Source organism: Hippocampus comes, unplaced genomic scaffold (genome assembly GCF_001891065.2).
Source record: "Hippocampus comes isolate QL1 unplaced genomic scaffold, H_comes_QL1_v1.1 scaffold76, whole genome shotgun sequence".
Classification (NCBI taxonomy): domain Eukaryota; kingdom Metazoa; phylum Chordata; class Actinopteri; order Syngnathiformes; family Syngnathidae; genus Hippocampus; species Hippocampus comes.
Window position 1 is genome coordinate 1,135,576 of NW_017805277.1, and position 26,684 is coordinate 1,162,259.

At 41.3% G+C, this 26,684-nt stretch overlaps 1 protein-coding gene across 1 annotated transcript in view; it reads left to right on the forward strand.

The window, feature by feature from the left end:
• Positions 1-26,684, forward strand: part of LOC109516118 (collagen alpha-1(XIX) chain) — a 97,971-nt gene that overhangs the window by 29,409 nt on the left and 41,878 nt on the right. The window contains exons 15-19 of the mRNA XM_019870332.1: positions 331-384; positions 17,737-17,781; positions 23,537-23,662; positions 25,807-25,869; positions 25,944-25,988. Of these exons, the coding sequence (XP_019725891.1) occupies positions 331-384; positions 17,737-17,781; positions 23,537-23,662; positions 25,807-25,869; positions 25,944-25,988 (333 nt within the window). The remainder of the gene's footprint in view (positions 1-330; positions 385-17,736; positions 17,782-23,536; positions 23,663-25,806; positions 25,870-25,943; positions 25,989-26,684) is intronic.

The window sequence follows — 26,684 nt, forward strand, 5'->3', positions numbered from 1 at the left end:
AACATCACATATCTAATGAAACGGAATGTGAACTATGAATATCCATACACAGACCTTCTATGGCAATCAAACACAGCAATTAATTTTAACACACAAATTGAACCTCTACAGCATTTGCAAATACATTGTGAACAAACCAAGGTTGTAGTTGAAGTCTTTTAAAAAAAGGTGGAACTTTTTTTTTTTGTCATTATATACGCTGTGTTTTAATGACAAACACCTATCAATGGGAGCATTTCTAATAGTTGTCCACTGGTGTTTCAAATATCTTTCTGCATTGCCTTTTTTTCCAAGAAGCAACATACACCATAATATATTTTTCCAATCCAGGGACTGGATGGCATGCCAGGCCAGTCAGGCGAACCAGGCAAGGAGGGCAAAAGGGTGAGTAAACACAAACAGTCATCTGGTGTATGGCTGGGCTCTTGCTTGAACAGATTTTTGTGGGGAAGGCTGGGTGGGACCTGTGTGGCGAAACGGCCAAACAGCAGCTGAGTTGTTGTATTTATTTTGTGTGGAAACAAAATGACATGTAAGCTCTAGTGGTCACACAAGAACAATAACAAAACGGACAGCAACAAACAGGCGGCATGATGATGAATGAAAAGCCTACAAGAGTGAGAGGTAGCAGATAGTCACAGCCAAATGCCGGCACATATTATACGATTCACTCCTATTGGGGCACTTTGGTGGACAGTTTTTAGTTTGGGAGAGTTCAGAGGGTGACGATGTGTAATAGGGACCTACATTATATTTGTTCGATGAAAATAACATTTTTGTTTCACTTGTTATTCTTTTTGATAAATCATATAGCTCATCATGTGCTTTCGAACATTGTCAATGGGATGATACATGAAAGTTTAAAAAGGACATCAGTAAAATGGATTACAGTGGTATAGTTTTATTGGTGTGCAGCCAACCCAAGTGGGTAGTGTCACACCATTTTAAATCTATAAAAGCCACTGGAGATACAAAGTAATCTAAATTATATTTTGGTGATGTCCGATTAAATAATGACTTCACACTGGGATGAATGTTTTCCTGACAACAGGAATGTTGTTATTCCTTGACATCCCAGCTGACATGCGCCCTTCAAGGACAGGTGACGTCCTTTTGTGTTCAGCCTTCATTACCTTGGCATGAATCCTTCTGCTGCTGTTCCCAAAATAGATCCTTAGGGATAGTCTGGTTGAGAGAAGAATGGACAAAACAGCACTAAACAGTTGGCTTTCCTCCAAGTAAAAGGAGAAATATGGAACAGAATTCATCAGCCTGAAGTAGACCAGGCAAATGTTTCCAGATTCAGAAAAAAACAAACTGGCTTGTCAGCTTTGAGACATCTGGACGCAAGTATCTCAAGAATGCTACCCTTCTGTTTTCACCACAAATGTGTTTCAACAGCATTAAAAATTGATGAGCTTCCATCAGCTGTGTTATCTCTCAATAGCTAAACACACGAGGCCACTGAATCGGTTGTTACCAAGTGGTTGTGGTCCGCACAATTGGCTTCGTTTTTTGAGGCAGTTCGTCAGTACTTAACAAATGAAGTACATAAAATAACCCCTTGACCCCAAGTGATTTGGATATGTAGTCTTCCTTTTGTCATATTTTCTCAATAGTCTCTCATAAGTCCAAATTTTCAACTCATCTTGATGAATTCTCTTCCGTTTAGTCGCAACACAATTATTGTAACGTTGCATTCATGTTACAGTGATTCATGCTGCCTCTGTTACAGTTTTACAGTCACTTTCAAATGCTGTGTCGTTTGCAACAGCATTTTTAGTTCTCAACCTGGCTGAAAATAATGTCTCATAAATTTTGAATTTGTGAGTTTGGGGTTTCCTCCCTCATATATTCATTCGAATGGGAAAGACTGAGCTCATTTTATTATTGGCATTTAATTATTTTATGATACAACACGGCGCATGTTCAGTATCATAATCACCTGAAGGATGCTTCATGGCATAGCGTTTACACATAGACATTTCTAGTTTGAGTTAAATGAAATCAGATAAAAGATGGCCAAGGTACTGGTATCAACTTGTTTAAGCGCCTTTAAAGTCCATTTTTTTCTCAATTAACATGACGTTTTCAGGAATACTTTACTTACATTATCTCATGAAACCCCTCACCCATGAATATATTTTTAAATGGTCCACACGGCAGAAATGACACGTAACATAGGACCCAGTAACAATGTAAATTTACCGTTCCCTCAAAATTACTCAACACATCATTCAAACCGCTGGACTTCACAGGTCACAAAATGATCAATGATCAGTGGAAGGTTGCGCTAACATCCACCAGCGAGGTGATGATATGATGGAGGAGTGGAAAAGGATTCCTGACAGGTGACTCAAGATGCAAATGTGCAGTCATTGGTCACTTTGCAGAAACTGAAAGATTTTACTTTTTGAAGAATTATTATAGTGAGTAGTGCAACCATTTTATTGCCAATAACACAGTCCTGCTCTATTTTTAACCGAGCTATTGAGCCCTGGTTCCTGATGACGGTTCTTGTTCATGTGCTGAGATTTTCTGAGTCGCATGCGACTATGGATTTGCCGAACAACCTTGTGTGTCTGCAGCCTGACAGCGTGTTTTAGTAGAATGCATGTGTATCATTATCAGGGGATCACTTGTGGCCGAGCTGATACAGCAAGAGACTCTCGCCTAATTAGCGACTCTTGCCCACACTTGCAACTCATTGGTTGAGCTAAGAGTCATCGGCGTGCCAAAATGACGCAGAATATTTTGACGGGTGCTGACCCGACCACACCACATCCTTCATAAAATCGCCGGCAGTGGAAAGCTTTCACAAGACCTTACATTCAAGTCAGACCATCGCTTATACTGTCTCCTTCAATTTATTGTGGAGGGAAATAAGACCACTCTAAGCCACTTAAGAGTTGCTTCAAGGAGATGTGGAGGACATTGTGGTGGGGGACATGCTGCCTCTGTCCCCTTTCTCCCATAATTTGAGGTTTAAGGAAGCATATACTCTCCAGCAAGGATAGTCATCCAAAGTCGAACACAGAATCTGGATTTTATCTTATTATCATGATGGATGACCACTTTGGTCAGGGTAGAGGTAAGGGCCTCCCCAATTGCCTAGAAATTTATGAGAATATATAATAGCACCCACATTTCACACTGCCATTAATGGTGATGCAGCTTGTTTTTTTTTAACTGTATTAAAAGAAGTTGCAGGTAATAACAGCAAAAAAGGAGAACTTTGGCAGTGCGTGGAGCAAAACACCTCAAGATTGGGAGCCATGATTGTCTGTAAAGTTCTGGATTGCCATCACAAAATGTTCAATATGGTTTGAGGCAGGGTACAGAATGACACAAAGTAACAGGGTGCTCATTGAGCATGAAGTATAAAAAAAAAGTTATATTCTGTTGATATTCCCCCCACCCCCAAAAAATATATAATTCACATGCACAGATTTACCATTATTCTTGCTATTTTGAGGATTCATCTTCACCCCTGTTCCTAGTTACAAAAGAGTAATGGTTTGTAATGGCATTTATGGGGACTAAAATCTTTCTAAAATAAATGTTACAAAAATGCCTTGTACACAAAAACAAAAATATATTGGCATAATTTCTGTGGCATTGGCACATATTTTTCAACACTGCTTTGAGAGAAAGGGATCAAGTCGTGTTTGCATACACTCCCGAGGTGACATTTTATCTTAGAAAGATTTGGAAACGTATGGCAGCAGAATATTCTTGGCACCAAACTCGACTGACAAGCTGTGTTTGGTTGTTGCATGCGCTTGCTTAAGGCTAAATACTCAAGAATGTCAAACTTCATTCACAGGTTTCCTAACAACTGTTTGTTAGTTGGCACAGAATAGTGGTGGTTCAGTCATATTGTATTCACATCTCTAGGAGAGGCCGGCTCCTGCGACTTGCTAAAAAAAAAAACCTCCAAAGTAATCTCTTATTTCATGGATGGATTTGGAATTTTTAATCCATACTTAACACCGAATAAAGCTTGAATGAATGAATGTACAGTAACCATCCAGTAAATGACGTTGGATCAGAGCAGAGCAAATTGACTACATCCATATATTTTGGTGTCTTGTCTCTTGGAAAAGTTCCACTTGTGGACAGTTCGTATTGTACTTTGAGTTCTAATGAGACACTGCATTTTGGAAAGCGGTGAAGAAATGATGAAACTCGAACGAGCCCGAGAGGAAACACATACCTGTCAACCTTTCGGAGCGCCAACCCATATAAACTACCAAAAAAATCCTTATAAAGAGCAAAAAATCCTTATAACATACCAAAGCATTTTACATGTCAAAATAACGGCAGAAAAAAACCCAGGGAATTTTTAATGATATTTATTGTAGATCTCCATAATACAATGGCAGGTGAATGTCTAATCATCATTCTACTTAGGGGCATTACTGTGTTCAGAGTTGTATTCCTGCGTTACTTTTTTCACCTTGTAGATTAGAACTTGCTTGTACACTACCGAAGTATGGAATGAATACTCTGCTGTTATCAACTAGGAACCACGTGATTTACTGGAACGTTACCGGAAATGAAAGCATTCGAGTAGACAAGCACCATTCTGGGCAAAAGCAAACGGAACTACCTGTTAGGGGAAAAAAAAAAAAAAAAACGGAAATTTTCAGAATCCGTATGATTTGTGCGATATGGGCATATACGTAAGATTCACCACAAAATCCGTATAAAATATGGCTAAACCGTATGAGTTGACAGGTATGGAAACAGAGCACCGCAACCTACTCTGTCAATAGATGTCCCCCAATGAAGTATACAGTGGTTAACCTCTTACTCATTCATTTACACTATGCAGCAAACCTTTGTCAGGTCGATGGGAGCATGAGACGCAGGACTCACGTGTTAAGAGATGCTAATCATATCAACAAAAACAAAACATTGACACATTTTCCCGATTGATTGCATTGTAGAAAGTACTCTTGATCATGAAATTGCTCTCTTTGTTTTCTCTCTCAGGTGTAAAACCAGTGACTGTATTTTGAATTTTAGTCTACACTACACTTTATTTTCTGCGCATTCACATTCTGAAGCTGTTGTATAAGGCTGCTTACTCATGTGTGTGCTCCAAGCCCAATGCGTGAAATGACATGCAGCATTTACATTTGTGCACATTCAAAAGCTGTCACCACTTTGATATCTCATGCACATTTTTTGTTGTTTAGCGATCATATCAGTTTCATTTCCAAAAATCTAAACTTCCTTCCACACCAGCTGCCGGAGCATTTTAAAATGTGTATATAATCTGTCAAAAAGAAGTTGAAAAGAGATATGTTTCGTCTGCGTTTGGTTTGCCAGACTTCTCCAAGAAGGGAGCGGTAAGAGCCGTCATTGGGAAGTGATAGTTATGTTTACTTTTCCCATCTCTCCCACTTGCTGAAAATCTGAGACAGCTGTCTGTGAAACCCTTATATTTTCTTTTCCTACATTTCCTGTCTGTGACCTTGTGTCGACAGATGTCAAAGGTTGTTTCTCTTCTTGACGCTGATACTCTACCCAAATGTTTCTTTTTTTATACCAGCACAGGAACAACCAGAGTAATCTTTTACTTCTATCATTTTCTAGCCAACCGTCCAAAGTGTTTTCTCTTCCCTCAAAAGCAATTTGTGCATTGTTCAATAGCTTTTTGAGATTCAATATGATGAGATTCGGCACAGTAGGTTTACAGTATATGTGAGGTTATTGCTGATAAAAGGTGATTTAACAAGATATTCAGTCATGAGGTACACTACATTTTGTGAATGCTGCTTCTGCATTGTTGCCTGTTGAGCTTCGGTTGTATTCACCTAATTCTATTACTCATGTCAACGTGATGCTAGTGGACCCAAAAAAAGCAAGCGAACCAGGGAGTACCGAACAAAACGTATGAAAAAAAAAAAAAAAGTGTCAACGTGATGCTAGTGGACCCAAATAAGCAAGCGAACCAGGGAGTACCGAACAAAATGTATGAAAAAAAAAAAAAAACCACTTGCAGGGATACATTGGAAAAAATAAATCCAAAATACAAAGTCCTGAAAAATCCCTAACCAAAGTAACAAACAACCATGACAGTAAAACAAAATGTGACAGCAGCAACGATCCGACAAATACTGAAAGAAACCAGGGAACGAAATACAAGCCAACTGACGAGCCAGCAAAGAACACCTGGACAAGACACAATGGGTTGAGGGAGCTGATTGGTTGACGCAAGGCACCTGGATGAAAAGAACAGGTGGAAATACAACCTAACGAGGAAGACCAAAGAGGCACATGAGGAAACAAACCTAAATCTAAAAAAAAACAGAATCATTACCATTAGAACCACGATGGTAGCTCTGGTTTGTTTGTATTTGTATTTGTAAACAGAGGGAATCCATTCCTGAGTCAAACTGCCGCACTGTAAAACTATGGGGATGTTTTTAAGTTAACCAATGCTGCTTTTCAGATATAGAAGTAATAAAAACACTCCCGACACAAATGATGGTTTCATGGCAAGGTGATTTGTGTGACATATATGCTTCATCCATCTCGTTTTACACTCGTATTTGTCAAACAAATATAAAAAGAAGTTCATCAAGGGGAACTATAAACAAACAGCCTATCTTATCATGTTCTTTTTTCGATTGGATAAACAAAGGATTTTCTCATGTCAAGTATGCTCCTCCCAGATGAATCTCTTCTAACAGACATTCAAGCAAATGTATTGATGTGATTGGATAAAATATGTAATTAACAGCTGATGAACTTGGCCAGTTTATGACAAAGTAGGCACTGTCTCGTGTCACAGATAGTGGCAAAGTTGTAGTTTGATCTAAGGGCAATGGAGCCCATCAAGGTGGTTTCCTGAAGGCAGCCGCTGAGCTGCGATGCGACTCTTACAGATTGTTGACCTCTGCGGGAACACCTGCAGGGCCAGATTATTAGGTAACGAGTCCCTGGTGAGAACACCAACCTTCCTGCCAGACACTCTCCATGGGAGGCTGCGACTGATTTGGGCATCGCCGTAAATTACATCACTGATTTTAATGCAGCTGTGCTAGTTCCTGTTCTGCCTAATTGTCATAACATTTCCAAAACTCTGTTGGAAGGTATATTCTATCAAGGTCATCTGACTACAACTCTCACTAACCTTCAGTGCTGGATTGACGTTGAAAATTGAGGCAGGAGGATATTATGGTCGTTATGGTAGCACTGTTGCTCGAGCTAACACGCAAGAGGTGTCTTGCCAGGTCCATCACTGGCCATTTAAGTAGGTGATCAAGATCACAATGGTAATGATGCCCTCACAATTCACATTATAACAATCAAGTGTACCATCAAAATCCCTTTGATGCTTTAAAAGAAAAAAAGAAGTTTTAAAAACATCATCAAAATCCTTGGAGTTGATGATCATATCAAGTGTCTGTGCCCTTGTAGCTGCATTTTAAATACGTCAGTGTGATGTACAGTGCATGTTTAGTTACAGTTTGGACACGGGCCGTTGAAGCTCAATGACATAGTAACACACAGAGAAAAAAATTACAGGTCAGTGGGGCTCACAGCTGAGACTTTATGGCAAGATTTACAGCCTGTGAGAGTTTACAAGGGAGGTGGGGGGTGGGGGTGGGGGTGAGGCTTCGTGAACCCTTTGTTGGACAAAATGGAACAGGTTATTCTTATCCTCCTGAATTTCATATTGAGGAAATCCAGAGAGTCACATTTCTGACACCTGTATTACACTAGGAGGTAACACATTTGCCCAGTGCACAAGGCAATTAATCTTGCCAATGTCAAGTACATTGGGAGGGGGTGGGGGTGAAACCAAGCTTTGACCTGATTGGCTATGAGACAGTCTCACATTCGGGCCGTTGGGGAAGAGGAAGGTTACGGGGGAAACGTTTGGCACTCACAAGGACAGATGCACCTCGCTTTGATTTATCTGTCCGACTCCTCGATGTTCCCAGAGAGGCACAGTACGACTACATCTGCGGTTGTCCAGAATAAACACACAATAATTGGCCCATTAATTACCGGAGCGAATTCGAGGGTTCAGAGACATGGAGAGGACCACTCTGATTGCACATTGTTCTCCACCTATTGGAGTGTGTTTGAGCACGTGTGAGAAGAAAGGGGTGTTCGGAAAGGGTCATATATGTCAACACATCTGATGAGAATTGGGCAGCTTTGCTATTGTTGTCCGCTTCACGGCTGTCATTCACACTGTATTTATGAGACCTGGAGACACTCCCCGACATCGGAGCGGCACCAGACAAAAAGGATCCAACAATGACTTGAATAGTTAAAGTTTTAACATAGCATTAAATATTGAGTTATTCCACCTCAGACTGTACTTTTAAATTACTTTGACCAAATCACACCAAAATTTTACTGTGCCCTGCGATGGACTGGCGACCACTTCAAGGTGTACCTCACCAAAATCAGCTGGGATAGGCTCATGCTCACCTCTGATTTTAATGAGGATGAGTGTTTTTGTGCATGGAAGCATATTTTATGATTAAAGGGGAACTAACGCCTACCTTTTTTATTTTTTCCAATACGTGGTATATGCTTAAAACATGTGGAATAACGATGAAATAGAATAATTCATCAATATCATGGGGCCGCCAAGTTGGGTGAAATTGCGTTCTGTTGAAGACCACAAATGACGTCACAACTACAGTAGTGCTTTATAACCCTCTAATATAGCATATTCGAGTAAGTCTGGTTTGTTAAAAATGAATTGGTAGGAATGGCAACTGTGTCATGCATCAAAGATAAGTGGGAAGATTCCTTTTCGCCTATTAAACTGCCTTTGAAAAGTAGTCCGCCGATTGTCCCTAGCCGAAAAGGTAATCACCTTTAGCAGCCAGCTGCTAGCCATCAGCCTTTAACACCACCAAGATGGCACTTTTATACATTTTAAAATATGTTTTATCAATGACAGTGTGATTAATGAGCATTTTTTGTTATCATATTACATTTGTTAGTGATTTCAGGATGGTGTTATGTTCCTGTTTGTGATAACAGTAAACAATGACAAAATTAACTCAAAATTAACTGCGGTCACACCAGCTCGAGACTAAAAGTCAAAGTTAAGCCAGCCGCCACAACGATAATATGCATTACAGTAAATGCACCGCGAGGCCTAACGTCAAAATGAGAGCCGAACAAGGCGTTGATGTGCATGTATTATTTGGATTTTGTTTTGAATTTGGAACTATCAGTGTGATCCCGTAATATTAGCATAGTATGAATATTGAGATCTTGGGCTTAGCTCCCTTAAGATGGTGGATGGATGATGTGATTCGATGCTGAGCTATTACAGGTCAAATGTTTTACTAAAGTGTTCAATTGTCAATAATTTCATGAGACCATTTTAGAAGCAAATCTTGTCAGGCAAGTTTAGTACCAGAAACATGAATATATCATTTTAAAACCAAATTACTGTGCCTTGATTGTGTTGATTTAATATTTTGAAATGTTTCCACAGACTGATTGAGGATCTGCACGTGTAATTAAATAATGCCTTCCCGTCAATTATGTTCCTATGTGCATGTGGCAATGGAACTGCAATTTCAACAAACCTTACAAAGCAATTTGAACATTGTTAGGATGTTTCACATTCAAGGTTAAATAGCTCTTCGGAACATGTGAGTTTTTGCTCATCTTCAAATCAGACATGAATGGGCAATGAGTGTATGATTCGTGAAGTATAGTTATTGAGTAATTGAGTTGTTGCAAACCCTTTTGTCACGGCAGCTCCACAATTTTAACACAGGATATCTCAGAAAATCTAAATTGTCCTAGAAGGGACTTCAGAGGTGGTCATCAGAATGCAACAATTGTCGTGACGCGTCTTGCGTCCCGAAGCCATAATCATTGCCTGAGTTTAACAACACCTACTTGACGGTCATGCGGCACACGGTTCTAAACCTAGCCGATATGTCACCGGGCAGAGGCCCAGTGGCCCCTTGTGACTCTTCCAGGTTCATGCTTCACACCATAGCAGCAGTCATCCCAACAATGAGCTTTCTCCGGCTCCAAACTGTCTAGTCATGCAAAGATGCTCTGGTGGCATTTTGGGTCACTTTTAAGGTGAAGGTAAGGAAATGCTGAGAATGTAAATACTTTCAAAAGGGCATTTCGGATGCAGGAGGCACGGATTGATGCATGCCCCTCGGTAAGCTCTGTTTATGCGAACTGTTGCCTCGGCCAAAAGGCGAAGTGAGGGCACAGCGGGCTAAGAATGCAGGGTGGTTGAGGGTGGGGGCGGGCTAGGCTTTTGAGGCTGTTTGGGGAGACGATGCGATGCAGCCCAGCACACTGCAGAACACACAGAGGCGTGGTAGTGGGAGGTTGACTCTTACAGCTTTTCTATCCTATTCTGATCCTTCTTACTCTCATCCTGCCCGTGACCAATTTAGGCACATTCATCTGCGTCCACTCTAATAGCATGCTTGGAAGCAGCGTTTGCCCTGGCCTGATATTATACAGATGGTAGGACCTTAGTGCAACCTGTTATGCATGGTGTGTGATATGAGGCATACGATTAGCTACAGTGTACCCTATGGATCTTTGCACGGTGCATTTTCCCTGACTTCAAATATTTGGTTGGTGAACTGAACCAGGTTTTATTCAAAGTAGATCTTTGAGCCTGTCCTCTTCACTTATTGGAGGATGCATAAATGAAACACCCACCGCACGAAGTAAACATAGTAAGGGAGCAATCTGGATGAATAATGTAGCCAAAAGTCCAGATGAGACTGTGAAATGTTTTCTCACCACGACAAATGCGAACAAGTCCAACAGGCAACCAGAAACAGCTTGCATTGAACCACCTCAAAGACATTCATCTGATTCATAGTTTAATGAAGATGTGCCATCTTCACCGCCTAAAAATGCTAATTCACGTACTATCGTCACCGCCTCTTTCTTCTCCTTAGCAGTTGTTAAAGGCAATGAGCTCTTAAACCTCATCACGGAATATGTGACTGTTGTAAAGTAGACACCCATGGGACCGCATTGTCTTTGTTCCTCTAGACATCCACCGTCTGCATTTCCTGTTTGCCTACGGCTCTGTTTGGTGTTTGCCTGCTGCGCGTTGGTGGCAAGAGCTTGGAAGTTTTCTCAAGATGCTCAGTAATATATTTTGCCCGATGAAGGCGGCTCTTTTATATGTCCACCTGTGTCCCTTTTGTGTGTGAGAGTACACAATAACAATTGTTGGTGTTTTCTCCCGATTATTTCCCCTCATCTCCTCACATTGTTTTTCAGCCCTCTTCTGACCAATCTCCTTTACTGTACGGTATTCAGAGTCTAATTGCCACACTGCCCAATTAGTGATGTTACCCAACATGCTTCATACATTCATGCATTGAGGCCATCCATCCTCTTTAAAAGAGAGTTTACAAGCTCTCTGGATGGCTTTGCGGTGAAGCTAGTTTGCCATCTAGTGGCACATGAACAAGGGGTGCATGACTGAATCTCAGGGAACAAAACGCCTTCATGGAAAACTTCAACCAGGAGACTATATGTGCAATCTCGGCCAACTGAGATGTGTCTTGCGTCGGCTGCGGTGTCAGCCATCTCTTTATACCACTCTGAATATTTAGATGGCTGGGAGTTAAAGGGGAGCATTGTGTGCCAGTCAGAATGGTAAAATGCTAAGCTGCATTTGAGCCCCTGCCAGGCAGCTGTCGGCTTTGCCGTTCTCTTCCTGCCCTATCCTCTCCTCTTAACCCTCAGTAAACAACTGGAACAAATCCTATTTTATTGATGCTTTTACAAAGTGCAAGGGATCTCTGCAAGCTCCAGTGCCCGGGCTCTTTCCTCAGCATGTGCAGTGTCCTGAGATGGCATCCAGCATGGGCAGTCAAAAGTCGGCACCATCTCTCTCTAATTGCGACCATAATGAGGAGCAAGTAAAGCGATGCTCTCTGGATTGTGCTTTTCTGACATTTCCAAGACGAATTGCGAGTGGTATAAATTTCACAGAACCGCAGGCCAATGACAGTGAAAAATAGTGAGTCTGACACTTTGAGCTGCGAACGTGTAAATTCATGGAATATCTTTTTTCTTTTTATCAGCCTGCAGAGTAAGTGGATATTAATAATGTGTGCTTTGGAAGCCTTGGATATGTTTCTCCTGAATGGAAAACACTGACTATTATGGTTTGTTTTAGATCGAGATAAGAGTATTTTATCATTGCATCTACATGAGGTGAAAGTTGAAAGTTGTCGGCCATCAATATTGGTTTGGCGGCCGTGTGCATGTGTGATGTTGCTCACGGTGGCCCAATGAATGCTCAAACGCTCATGGTGTGTTGAATGTGTGTTGAATTTACTTAAAGCGGCACGGTGGTCGACTGGTTAGCACGTCCGCTGGTCTCAAAATTATTCCATTAGCAGGTGGTACTTGACAGAAGAAAAATCCTGGATGGAAAAGTACTGCAATATTCCTTTATAGTGTGCATATAACTTGACGAGGTATTCATTAGTTTAGAGCACAATGAAATGTACGGCTTGTTTTGTGAATTTTCAATTATCTTGAGGATATTAGGACACGTTCGCTGTTTTGTGCACATTTGTTTACCAAGCAAATACAACTGCAGCCGACGACGAATATCCAGTGAACTCCTGTGCAGCGTTCAGACAAAGGCTCAGGTGGCCCGAGTACACGTCCCCAGAGGCAGACGTGTTCTCTGCTCAGGCAGAAAGAGTGTGAGTGTCATATGAGTCTTTCAGTCAAGAAAAGGTCAGCTCTCCTATGAGCTTCATAACATTGGAGCAAATCAACTTGGCTCGCTAATGTCAGAAAGTTTAGCCTCCGGGACATTAAACTTGGTTGTCACACAGGAGACAAGCAGAGGAAATGAAAAGCAAAGATTTTTGCTGCCAAGAGCATTGACGCTCGATGTTTGGACTAGCAACCAGGCTGCATGGAAAGGTCAGGATCTAGTAGACAGATACAGGGTTCGGTCTAATTTGGGACTGATGGATTGTGATATATGTCAGAGGAACTTATTTCAAGCCCAAATCTATCTAAAATCGAATTTGCAAGTGAATCTGACATCTTATATCGTCAAAGGACAAGCTCCGCTCTAATAGTTCATTCCCCTCAACTGGTCAGGCTGCTTGGTCCATGTGAGGATGATGAAAACCTGCATTATGAAGAGGGACTAAAAATGGAAGGACATGCAAATGGTAAATGCGAGCCAGAGACAATAAATTCCCATTGTAACATATAAGCTAAATGGTCGTTCAAGAGTTTACCACTCAACAGACATCTGGCTGTCTCGCGGCATTCTTTCACAAGCACTTACACTTAAACATGTCATTTCAGTTAAAGAGCTTCTACAATACTGGTGTCACTATGAAGTGGTGCAGCAACATTTAAAAAAATGTATCGTAATCACCAATGCTGTTCGTTTCAGGCAACCTTACATTCGGTGCTGCGCTAAAATATTTGTTCAGCGCTGTCCCTTTTGAGGATAATTCCATACCTCAGCATTGCACAGAGTGCTCAATTATGCCAACGTGACTACAGAGCTGCCTTTGGGTGTGACAATGTCCTCTGACCCGCGCCATTAAATCCTGTGAAAATCAGCCTTGTGTTTGTGGGCACGCCTGCCAACAGACAAAACTAATGTCGTTAAAAAAGATAACCTACTACAGTAATTGGGGATGGTGAATGACCTTGTCGTATGACATAACAGCCTAAGTGATATCTGTACTCTGTGAGATTAAGTGCGCCCGGTTTGAGCCGAATCCTGTTTCGGTCATTTCAAAAGGCCTTATCTCATGACCCCAGTCAACAGGGGCACTCGCCAGGTGGATTACCTCTTATTTCCACGGTAGATTTGCTTTATTGCCAAAAACGCAACACGTTCTGCCTTCTCCGTTTTACACCGCAGAGGTGATTCTGGCAAGCATGAGCAGTCAGACATGGAATGTCTCAGAGAATCTGGTGACATTTGGGATAAGGATTATAGAATCATCCTAAAGGAGCGCCTCCACAGTGTTGCCGCTGTTGTTGCGTTTGCTGTCATTTTGGGGCATGCCATCCCGAACTGGGCTTCATGTCTGCTGTTGTCTTGTATGCTTAACAAGTTGTTGCAGAGCAGAAGCCAGCGGAGGGCTTGGGATTCATGTGGATTAAAGACGAGTTCCTCCCCAAAAAAATGCAGGCATCTTTGCTGACGGTTGCAGCTTCTTTGTATCACATCTCAAATACAGTTTTACTCCCACCTCTTTAATCGGCACTTAACGTGGAGTGCTTTACATATTACTTTTTACGGGATGCTGGTTTTTAGAGGGGGTCTGATGAATACACGTGGCTCTGTGTCTATGTTTAATTTACTCAAGAAGCTGGGTCCTCTTTTACGTGATCTTCCCTCAATTCCACTCCTCCACAATCCCATCTTCTTTGTCCTTCTCTCTCTCACCCCTTATTTCTCCCCCTTTGCCTCCCTCATTCTAATCTACTGCTCTGACCTGAAGGAAGGCTTCACACTGTGACGCTCAAATAATAATCAAGCACGAGGATGTTGTCAAATTTATAGGACACCGAGTGTTGCATAGCAACAGAGATTGCTACGGTGATCCGACAGGCACTGGAAGTTGGCTGCGTAAGAAACAAGGCGTGTGAGGAGAAAGGAGATGGAAAGATGACAAGAAAACCGGAGAGAGAGGCCCAGATGAGAGGAATACAACTGCGATGGTGTATGCGCAGGGTGGGGACTGAGTTCGAAATTTGGTAAAATAAAGTTTACTTTGCTGAGAGGAAGGATTCACACCATGTGGGCTCACTTTGTGTTCTATTCTTGAGGTATTTAAATTACAATTACCGTCATGTTGACATCTTGTATTATTAAAACATTCCTGCAAACATTGGGTAGCGTTACGCTGATGGAATGCAAAGCTTTTGTCATTTAACAATCCCCTCATGATTGCAAAGATTCTGGTACATGAAGCAAGGTTTTTCTCTCTCATCTTTTTTTAATGTCATCCCACATTCTTTTATTTTCCGCAGCGAGAAAATCCTCTTCCAGTGTGGCGCTTATGCTAGATGCCTAGAGACAGCTTTGGACTGTTTTCCACCTCTGACACTTATGTGCACTCTGGCATTGAGGCTACACGCTTCACCAGAAAAATATCAGACCTGTGCTCATGGGAGAGAGAGTGTTTTTTTTTTTAAATTTGGAGCAGACAACGGCATGAAGCCGTTTTGAATTCTTTCTGTATCTTTTAATTGTGATACAGACTAAGGACCGGGTAGAAATGTAAGAATTATAACAAAAAGGTAAAGACAGACAGGATGAAGTGTCTCAACAAATGAAAATTGGTGACCTACGACTCGAAACGGCACACACAGGTGGCAGACGCTGCCAACAGGAGAGGTTTGACAACCACTGAAAGATGACAGACAGTTGGAGATAACCATCACACAAAAGAAAGTTCCACACTGAAATAAAAGACACCGTGACATAAATTGATGGGAAAAATCTCGTTCGCGCTTTGACTTTTGAGCTCAGTTATCTCAGGCACGAATCCCTTTAACAATTTGACTTCTTAAACCGAGAGAGGATTCTCTAAAAAAAAAAAAAAAAAAAAAAGTTTCAGTGCAAGTGCTCTTTTGCTCAGGATTTCATTCTTTTTTTTTTTGTCACACATTCGTTGTGTATTGTGTGTTATGAAGTTCCACATACAGTGTATAGTCTGCCAAAGGTGTTTCTGAAGATGAAGGAAGAAAGATGAAGCACTGATATGGGATATTTTTGTCAAATGTGAAATCCGACCTTTTGAACCATTTACAAACAGAATGTTATCTTCAGGCTAATGTTTGTTTAAATGGAAGTTAGCCCCCCCCCCCCCGCCCACTCCCAAAAAAAAAAACTGTATTTGTTGAGCACTGTGACTGGTCTACCACTATTTACTTTAATTATAATATGCAAAGCTCACGGTCAGTATGCACTTTGCCAGTTAAAAGCAATGTTAGGGCAAATGTGTAGAAATTATTCCAACAGCTGAATAATTCATGTCCTGCTTGGAATAATCACATATGAAATATTCATTAGCTAAATTACTTAACTTTGTAATCTTCTTTTGTTGTGATGTTGTTGGGAGAAAGGGTTATGGCGGAGGTCAGGATGGTCAGACCTTTTGGCAAAGCGAGCGTTTATTAAGTTTTTGCATTTATTCATGGGCAGTGGATTGCGCAAAATCAACATCCACCTTTAATGAAATGCCGTCTTTCTCAGGTTTATACTGTATATTGCTAATAATAACACTGATACTTGTGTTAATATCAGAACACATTGAAAAGGTAGCGCTTACCCTTGCCACCAAGGAAAAAAATTCGATTCATCACACAGCATGAAAACAGAAATTTGCAGAAACCAATCACCGTTATTACTTAGATTGAAATTGACGTGCTGCACCTTTGCTCGTTTTGTTTACATGTCCCTGCCGTCTGTACAGTGCATAAACCTACATAGCACAAAAAGATGAACACCCATGCAAACAGATGATTACGCAGTACAACTGACAGCTCTCATCGAATTGTAGTCTTTTGTCACTGTTGCTGTCACGCACACGTTCATGGCAAATTGCAAACCAATTATTCAAAGTCAACATACATTGAGCGTTGGCGGAATCAGCGCATTGCTTTGTGATTCTTTGTGTGTCGTCTTCAACCCAGCCATAGGAATACAGGAAGATGACAAAACCCCAATTAGTTGTAATACAGATTAAACATGTTGATTTTGTTGATTGCATTCGCCGTGTGACCCAACCTTTATTGAGCCAATGCACACATTTTAAAACAAAAACCTCAGGTGGTGGCCCCCAGGTATTCAGTTTAGGTGGGGGCATTCAATAAATTTGTGGACTAAGGTAGTGGTCGTACAGTTTTAACACCGACATGTTTTCAGTGTTTTTTTTTAATTTATTTTTTTTAATATAAATATTTCGAGTTTGTTAACGAAAAAAATACACCTCCCAAAAATTTGGGGTGGGAGATTAGTCAAGGGGCCACTTGGATTTTGGTTGCAGGCCGCCAGTTGTCAATAGCTGGCTTTGCCTTAGAATTAAAGACACTCTGACAATGAGAGCGCCACTGCCACCTACTGTAGTGGATGTGCAATTGCACTTTATTCTAGTACGGTCAAAATAAGCATGTTCCCTCGGGTCACACCCACCCCACTATTTGATAATTGCAAGTACTGCTTAGCCAGTGATGCTCTCCCAGTTGAGATTCTTCTTCCAAGGGTGTTACCCAAAATCCGTTCCCTCACATCCATTCTTTCGATCCTACTCCGGAAACTTTAATTTGCTTGAGAAAGCAATACACCTCATTAAGACGTCAGTGTTTGAAGTCCTACATACTTTCAAGGACTCAAGGCTTTTTGTAAAACGTTCACTTCCCACTGACCTTGCTCGTCAATACTGGCCAGCTCTGTGGCTTGGCTGGCTCGCTGCTCTATTTGCTCTCTGCTTTGATTGATGCACGGGGGACTCGCACAGCTGGAAGAAAAGACAGTGAACCAGAGGAGGGAACAAAGTTGCAGGCCACACGGGGTGCAGCAATTAAGCTGTTTTCTTGTTGTTAATTAAAAGCAAATTAGAGAGTGTGACAGGAGTTGCTGTCAAGCCTTATTTGCTGGCAGCATGTGTACAGAGTAACACCTGTTGTTTCATCTTCACTCTCTCATCACAATCTCCTTTTATTTGTCTTCCTTAGGGACGTAGAGGAAAGACTGGGAAGCCTGGACCTGAAGGCAAGCCTGTGAGTGATACTCAGTAACTTACACAACTAAATACAAGAACCCGATTAAAGACATGACATCCACATCTACAAAATGTGTTTTTTTTTTCATGTCAGCAGCAATTGCAGATTAATCCCAATCACAAACAGCTCATGGGCTTTTATCCCATTCAGAGTCAAATTTAATTCAACTTTACTTTGAAAATCCGCATGCACCATCCAAAAAAAGCGTAGTAGCCAAACATTACATACAAAATTCATTTTTTAAAAAGACGGGGGAAAAAAACCCACTGCATTGAAGTCTGACCATGTAATCATTTACCATTCAACTTTTGGTTAATTCCGCATTGATTTGTAGGCATGAGTTATATGAATAGCTATTTACTAACAGAGTGGAATGCAGACTCTTGACAACAAACTAAACTATTAAAACTAAACTACTAAACTACACTATTTGTGAGACTTTTTTTTGGTGATAACTTTGAAATATTTCAAATCAAGGCTATAAAAAGGTAAATGAGCACTTGACAAAGCTTGTATTAATGAGAAGACTAAAACGTGACTGTATGCCCCATTGCGTTTTTGTGTTATCATCTTTTCCTTCTCAATCCAAACCAATTTAAGCTTCTGTCTGTGTGTTTGCGTCGTCACACGCACACTTGAGGCTCCAAACATAGGATGCGTGAAAAAGAGACTGCTCGTCAGACTCTTAACTGCTCTGATGTCGGGACAAACAGGAGTGCCATATTGCTCCGCTGCTTTGGGTGTCCAATTATTTTCACACACTATTGCCCTGATTGCACTCCTGATCTGGATCAAGGGTTTTCTTACTTTATTGAGTACCAGAATCCAGAGAGATCCCGTTCTGCTTCGATCACTGTTATGCTCTATAGCTTCAATTATCTTTTGTATAATTGAGCCACTCGCTGTTAAATGTCTCCCACATGACTCATTGTAAGCCTTGCCTCCTTAATAACTCATAAAGTTGTAGGACGCAAAGTCGAAAGAGAAAGGAAAGACAAGGATGGAGACGGTGTGACATTTCTAAATGGCAATTTCTTGACAATACTCTTAGCATGTGCCAGCTTTGCCTCCATCCCATGGAAATGACATTTATGACTCACCTGTTTTTCCCAAGTTGGATCTCGGGGCCAAATTTATCTATTCAAAACACCCAAAAGGCCGTCATTCGCTCTTGTCCTTTGGCAGCAGAAGAACGCTGGCAGCTGAGGGGGGGAACAGGTACTTTTCAATGTCATATTAGAGTCACACCATGACAGGAGAGTCTGTAAACACAGCACAATAAATAAAGACACAAAGATGATTCATAGACTGCTGTGTGGCTTACTGCAATGAAGTGTCTTTAGTTTTTGGACTGCCTAGTAATGCATTTTCAAGTGGCATGTAGTATCACTACTATGCTTATCTTGACTGAATACGTAAAACAACCCACATGTGCTCATACTTCATAGTAAAAACAAACAAAAATACATAATAGAAATATTAGGCATGTATACCATTCAGTTGGCCTGGAGTGACTTTTCCACGCATTAGTTGAAATTAAGGTAACCTCATCATTGCTCCACTGATTGTGGAGTAATATGTTTACTTGATTTAATGGACTGTGCACCTACAGTGATCTATATTTAGACCATGGGTGCATTTGCTCTAGTTTGATTTACAACGGCTGCCCTTTTTATGTGTGCACTACATTATTTGAGTTCTCACTTGAACCATGTCGTGTAAATCTAGTAGAGACCCCGAAAATTGCATTCTATCATAATCTCTAAACATGAAACCCTCGGCTAAAAATTACAGTCTGCTGTCCGCATTTTGGACGTAAATAATTCAAGCACCCAAGGTAAGCTTCGACCTAATTCCAAGTAAATATGATACTTGAAAAGGATTTAATCAAATTACAGTACATGACAAAAGTCACGCTTAGTTTTTACATCTAAAAAGGAGTGAAATACTTTATTTACTTGCCTTTTTTTATTGAAAGAGAAAGTGTCAAGTTAGTGTTTGTCACCAAACTGTCACAAGAACTGGCATGTGGCATTTATCGATGAACTGACTTCCTGTTGGCAGACCAGCTCTGACCTGCACTTGACGCGCGTGTGTGTCATTTCAAATGTTTGAGTGCTTAGAGACCAGCATTCACAAGACATCAATGCTATGCAAAGAAGTTCCGGCAGCGTCGTTGTACACACGCCTGACTATGGTGTAGGTCGTGTTAGTTTCAGTTCCTACTCAGTTATAGTGTGACAGTGCATGTCAGCGGTAGTGTGTCCTTGTATCCTTATATCTGCCCTGTGGTCAGCTAGCTAGCAGTGTGTGATTTGCCTTCTATACGAACAGCTGCAGGCTCCCGGTTCTTGGTGACCATGAACAGGATTTCTCACAAGTCATACTCAATATAATGACTTACCATGTCTGGTCACTAGTTGTTGAAAGCTATCAAGATATGTCATGTCAAACCTGTCGCCCTAAGTCAACTGTATGACTGACCAGTAGGAAAACCTCCTTTGTCCTTGACGGGCATGTTTGTATTTATCGTGAGAAGCTGATATCTCATCATAAATGTCAGCTTTGAGTGCGGTGTAGCTTATCTGTGCATTGTAGACCCCAACGTAGACCTCCTGCAGCGTCACACGTGACTCACCACTCACTCTCAAAAGAGACACATCGTCATTAGGTACAGCACCTTTTCACAAAGTCTCCGCAATCATTTTCATGAGGCCCAGAGGTGCTGTAGCTCACAGGAGGCGCATAACATATGTGGTGTAAAACATCCCCAGACATGGATCTCACAAGGTCTCCCGCTGGTACTGTTGCTGCCCCTTTTGCCTCCTAAACCAGCACCCACCCACCTGCTCAACACCTCCAGCGGCCAACTTGTAATGAAGCCAAGAGTGAAAATTAGAAGGCAAACCTCTTGACTGCCCTGTTGATTTCTCGTATTGACATGCCGTGTACCAGGTTGCATCTCTGAGTCGTTTCCTGCACTCTTTGCCAAGAGGAAGGGGGAGTATCATTTGGCTGACCTTGACAAGAAAGTTGTACGCATGAGAACACAATCTGCCTCGAAATGACAGGGCACGGCTGGAGGTGTATTCAGTGGAGTTATTTCAAGTGTTATGTTCGCGGATTTATTTTGATCTTAAACCAATACAGTGCACTGGGAATAATGTCACGATAGCCCGGTTCCACTATAACCCCAGGAGGGGGCAATCCAGAGAACGTGTTTTTTTTTTTTTCCAACAATATTCTTATAAAATAATTGGCCATCTTGTTGGTGACATTTGATGGAACGTATTATGATCTCAGGTTTTGGGCAGGTGCGATATTGGTTTGGTATGTATGTAAATGTATGTTTGATACTGACCATGTGCATGTGTGATGTTGCTCACAATGGCCCAATGAATGCTCAGACACATGGAAAATTAGAGGACACATTGGTCAGCATGCAAAAGTGACAGTCATCACTCACTGTCAGCGGCTGTGAAATGACTCGAAGCATGCAATTTGATGTTTTGCCTTGAGAGGCGCTCGATCTTAGTCCAGGAGGACAAAAGACGCTTAAGTCATCAGTAGAATGTGCGCACTGACAGATTTTGTCAGGATTGCACCCTGATGTCTACTGTCTCCACCCAGAGTGTTTACATTTCATGAAGGAGCAGTCGATGGGAGAATCCGCGCAGCCCCAAAAGTACGTAGCTGACTTAAGCACCTGGAGAATATGGCCCAAATTGTTTGTATCGTGACATGTTTGACATGCACAGACGGCCTTCATGCAATATGCCCGTAGAATCCACCAGTGGCTGCTGAATTTTGCGACCCACAGCCAATAATCACAGTTACCGTTAAAGCTGATGTCATTTCCTGTCCGGCTCTGAGTGACAAATGCATTTGATGGGAATTTATCAACGCTGCAATTCCTGCTCTTACTTTTACTGCTTGTTTAACCCAAGCAATATGTGCATGTGTCATTTTATAAAAACGTCATACCCGACTTTGCTTTTTTCATGCACTGTGGATGACAATCTTTTTCATCAGGAGAATAACATGACAATCTAACCGGGTACTTAATGGAATGGAATGCAATTTATACAATCAAACATGATAGGGAGAGTCACTTATAGTAATAGGTGAAGATTTCTTGGGCGGCAATAATAGAGCACCATCAGGATTTGCCCACTCATTCCTTCTCACTGGCCAACTTTGTACATCGTGATTGGACGAAGCATAGAAAGACTCCTGCAGCATGTTTATGCTGCTTGCACACACCCACAGTGTGAATTTATAAATCTAAAAAAAACACACTTACAAAGACACACCTTGTTTCGGAAAGACGGTGTTGTCATGAATCACGTCGCCTGTATCTCTGGACAATCACAAGCCCTGGAAGAAAGCTGCACATATAGATGATGTGTTAGCTCATAGGAATCACACCAGGAATTTTTGCTGACAGACAAGCATACATAAAAGGCAATCCAGACAAAAAAGGGTCAAGCAGATGGATACCAAGGACAGGTCGTGTCGGACACAACTACATCAGTTCAAAAGGTACCGTAAAGTTTTGTCAGTGAGATAATGTGGTAGAGGGCAAATGCAAGGTGGCTGCTATACTTACTGGAAATAGAGAAGGAAAGTTGAGAAATGGTGAGGAGAGGACGTAAGTGGAGGAAAAATTGGGGTCACCTACTGTATGATGAGCGTCTGACTTGGTCTAACTAAATAGAATGGCGGTAGCCCCAAGGGCACACTTGATTTTTACATTTTGGGAACACACCTGTAATTGTTTTGACCTTGCAAAAGTTCCAGACTTTTACAGTGCCTTGGAGTCCTGTAATTGTCCCTATGGGGGAAATTACCGTTGATCAAACTCTGGCTGTAAAAAAAAAAAAATTATGAATGAGTCTTCAGGTATTATGTCAACTTCCAAAGCTTAGCCAAAAACATATGGAGAAAAATCGGCAAACAAGTTCCAAACAGAGCACTGCACATGGATTCTTTTTAAAATCCTTGATATTTGCTTGAAAAGAACTGATTAAAATGAAGAGAAGTAAATCAAGGCCTGTGTGGAGATCTGGACAGATGGTGTTATTGGGAAACAAGAACGGCTCCATATTTGCAGAGAAAATATCCAGGCTTGATACTTTTTTTTTTTTAAACAGTCAATGAAGTGCTTACGTTCAAAGGTCAAGATTGGTTTTAATGATTGTCTTTCACAGTTGGACATGCACTGGGGATGTCCAAATTGAGGTTTTAGATTTTTGAGTAAATGATTCTCTTTTGAATTGGGGCCCATTTCAAGTCTCAGGCACCGCTTGTTATGTATTGTACGGGGAACAAAGACGAGCGATTATTCGCTTCCAACCAGTCATAAGTTGATCGTGTAAATTGAGCCATGACAATACGCTTCCAAAGTGAAAGAGTTTCACATCGATTTTCCAAACTCTGCCTATCTCTCTCACCACGTTTGCCTGTGTATATACTGTATGTATATGCGTATGTGTACCACTAAACTTGGAAAGAAATGTTATTGTGAGTAACCACTGATGTCGTGCATGACATTTCAGTCATAAATATTTTTGTCCTAACCAACTAAGTTACATAAATCTATTGTGCTGATAATTTTAGGGAAGCCAGCAAATGCATAAAAGCCATGTTTTGTTCATCATACCTCACCTGGAATGCTTACAAATTGGATGTACTGTATATGCCCATTCCGCATAACATTGTCTTTAAAAGGCCGACCCCGCTGTGTCCACAGAAGCTCCTGCTGAAAACTACAAATGTGCTCTGCAGGACAGCATCCTGTCTCTGTAGTGTGATCGTGACATGGGCACCCGACCCCCACCCTCCTTACTATTTTACTTATTTCTGTTTTAGAAGTCTCTAGGTCCAGTGGTTAGCGCGTCGACCTCACAGTGCAGAGGTATCAGGTTCAGTTCCACATCGGGCCTCCCTGTGTGGAGTTTGCATGTTCTCCCCGGGCCTGCGTGGGTTTTCTCCGGGTACTCCGGTTTCCTCCCACATTCCACAAACATGCATGGCAGGCTGATTGAACACTCTAAATTGTCCCGAGGTGTGACTGTGAGCGCGGATGGTTGGTTGTTTTTGTGTGCCCTGCAATTGGCTGGCAACCGGTTCAGTGTGTCCCCCGCCTACTGCCCGGAGACGCCTGGGATTGGCTCCAGCACCCCCCGCGACCCTTGTGAGGATAAAGCGGAACAGAAAATGGATGGATGGACCAAAGTCTCTGAGTGTCTGGAAAAGTGCTCTAAATATGAATTATTGTAAAAGATCCATGGCTACATAGAATGGTACCGTTTAAACTTGCCTTTCAGACGCAGTATTGAAAGACACAAAAATCAGGGCATCGCAATTCATCCAATGTTCGATAAATTACATTGTGCATGCTAAATTAATCTGTTTGCAAATGTTCCTCTCAGAAGAGACTGAACTGCATGGCAGGTTTTTTTTTTTCACATTTTCCAGATGCAATTTAAAATTCGCATTCAAGTCTGACCTTTTAAACAGTTTTGAATATCCTATGCAAAGGAACATAAACTGAATTTCACAAATATTAAAGATTCGAAGAAACAATGGTGTGAACAATTTGACTTTCTTGATTAATTGTAGTTGTGAAAATTATTCAAACCTGCAATCTAAACTTGTAATTACCATACCGCTGCAATACTTTCTTTTTTTTTTTATTTATTTTTTTTTATTTTTAAGCACACTATTATCTTTTTACTATCAACTTTGTTTCATGGACTTCTCTCCTCAACATTTGCCCTCCTCCACTCGCAAAACTGCTCTGAACAAATTATTTGATTGGATCATGACTAGTCCACGTTTTTCATGTGTGCATGCTACCCGAATGATAAAAAAGAAAATTATTAATCACCCCCCCTCCCCCAACCCTCAAATTGCACTAATAATCATATTTGGATAGAATAGCATCTGAGTCATGAATCCTTACCAGAGCCCCCCTAACAATGACCTCTAACACAATACATTTATCGTATAGTTTGCTTCTTGAGATGGATTGACATCATCAGTAAACCGATTAGGCAAGTTAAGAGCGAAAAGGGGGGGGGGGGCACATATGGTTAATAAAGCTTCATCAAATTCAATTAGTCCAGTTTTCACACGGTGACTTCACCTTTCCTAAAATTGTAATATGACAATCCATCTGTTCATATACAGGAACAGACTGCTGATTTAATTAAAAAAAAACTGAGGAAACAGAGGCTATAACTCATTAAAAGAAAACTATCACAGCGGCTGTTGTCAAAGTAAATGGGGGAAGGTTGAAGCATAACTTTAACTTTGGCCAGGTACACCTATGCAGTTCAGAAATATGTTACAACCTCGCTCAGATGTTCTTGTATTTTAGTTTATGTATAGATACTTTGTCGCATCTGAGCTGTTTCTTGGTAGTGCGTCTCCATACCCACAATGAAAAAAAAAAGTTGCTGATGAATCTCTCTGATCCAAGGGTGTTTGTAAGTTTATAAAATATGAGGTCAAAAATGGTATAAAATGCATAAAAGTAAGATGAGAGGCAATACCCCCAGAGACCCAAAAGTTTTCCCTGTTTATATTTCAATCACAGATGTATCTTACTTATCATTCCCTGTGCATCATGGCCAATGCGAAGGTACACTTGCTGTTTACTTTGACATTTTCCCCACATAAGTGACAGTGAAAGAAATCTTTTTAAAATGCACCGAGGACGGCTCACCAGCAATCATTAAGTGCCATCTATTGGAAGACGGCGGAATGGAACATGGAAAAAGTGCTGCAATGCAACAGGGGCAGATGTTTTCCACCATCTTAGATTCTCGCACCGTTTCCATTTTAAATGATCATTTGAATGTACTGTATTTGGATTCAGATGTTTTGTTTTTCAGATACCTTATTCACTGCATCTGTCCTTGTGTGATGTTTCGCTGCGACATTTGTGTGTATGTGTCTTTGTGCCCACTCTTTTCCTCTCAGTGAGTGGGAACGATCTGTTCTTTTCACATGCAGGGAGAAAAGGGCGAGCCTGGCATCTCGGAAGAAAAGTGGGCAAAAGGAGACAGAGGAGACCCTGTAGGTATTTTGTCGCAGCAACATTTTAAATGCTGCCGTGCCATTGAGTCATTTAGCAACACCTCCTCCCACAGGGTCAGCCAGGTGCCCAGGGGGCCGAAGGGATGAAAGGACAGAAAGTGAGTCAATGTCAAGTGCCAATACATGACGATACTCTCTGTTTGTTTCTGCTGTCACCGTGCCTGCGAGTGTGTGAGTTATTATTGGTCTGTTTGGACCGCAAGGATATCTGAATGTCAGTCATCAACAACTAATGAATTGGCAGCTCTGTTCCATTTTTCTCCCCCTCTCAGCAGGACTACGCAACACAACACAAACTAGCAGCAGGCAACTTGTACTTTTTTATTTTTCACTTAATTTACAGTGAAATGTGGATAGGTCAACCAATGTGTTGCCACCCAAACTTGTTTTTGTCACAAAGTAATATTTCTGATCCGCACCGTAAAGGCTTATTCATGTTCACACTGGGTAGACACAAGAACCAGCAGCTATATTTACTGTAGTGACCAAAACTCCAGTATATTGTACTGTGGATAGAAACTGTCAAATGTAAAATGCAGCTCATTGAATCAGTACTTGAATGCTTATTGTGTGGCATTTAAGAACAAGCTGTACTAGAATAAGTAAATACACAAGCAATGTTTAGCAGGCTGTTGGTGTGAAGGAAGGTAAAATTCATTAATAATACAAGAATGAAATACAGTAGGTTTGTGTGTGTGTGTGTGTGTGTGTGTGTGTGTGTGTGTGTGTGTGTGTGTGTGTGTGTGTGTGTGTGTGTGTGTGTGTGTGTGTGCGCGCGTGTGTGTGTGTGTGCG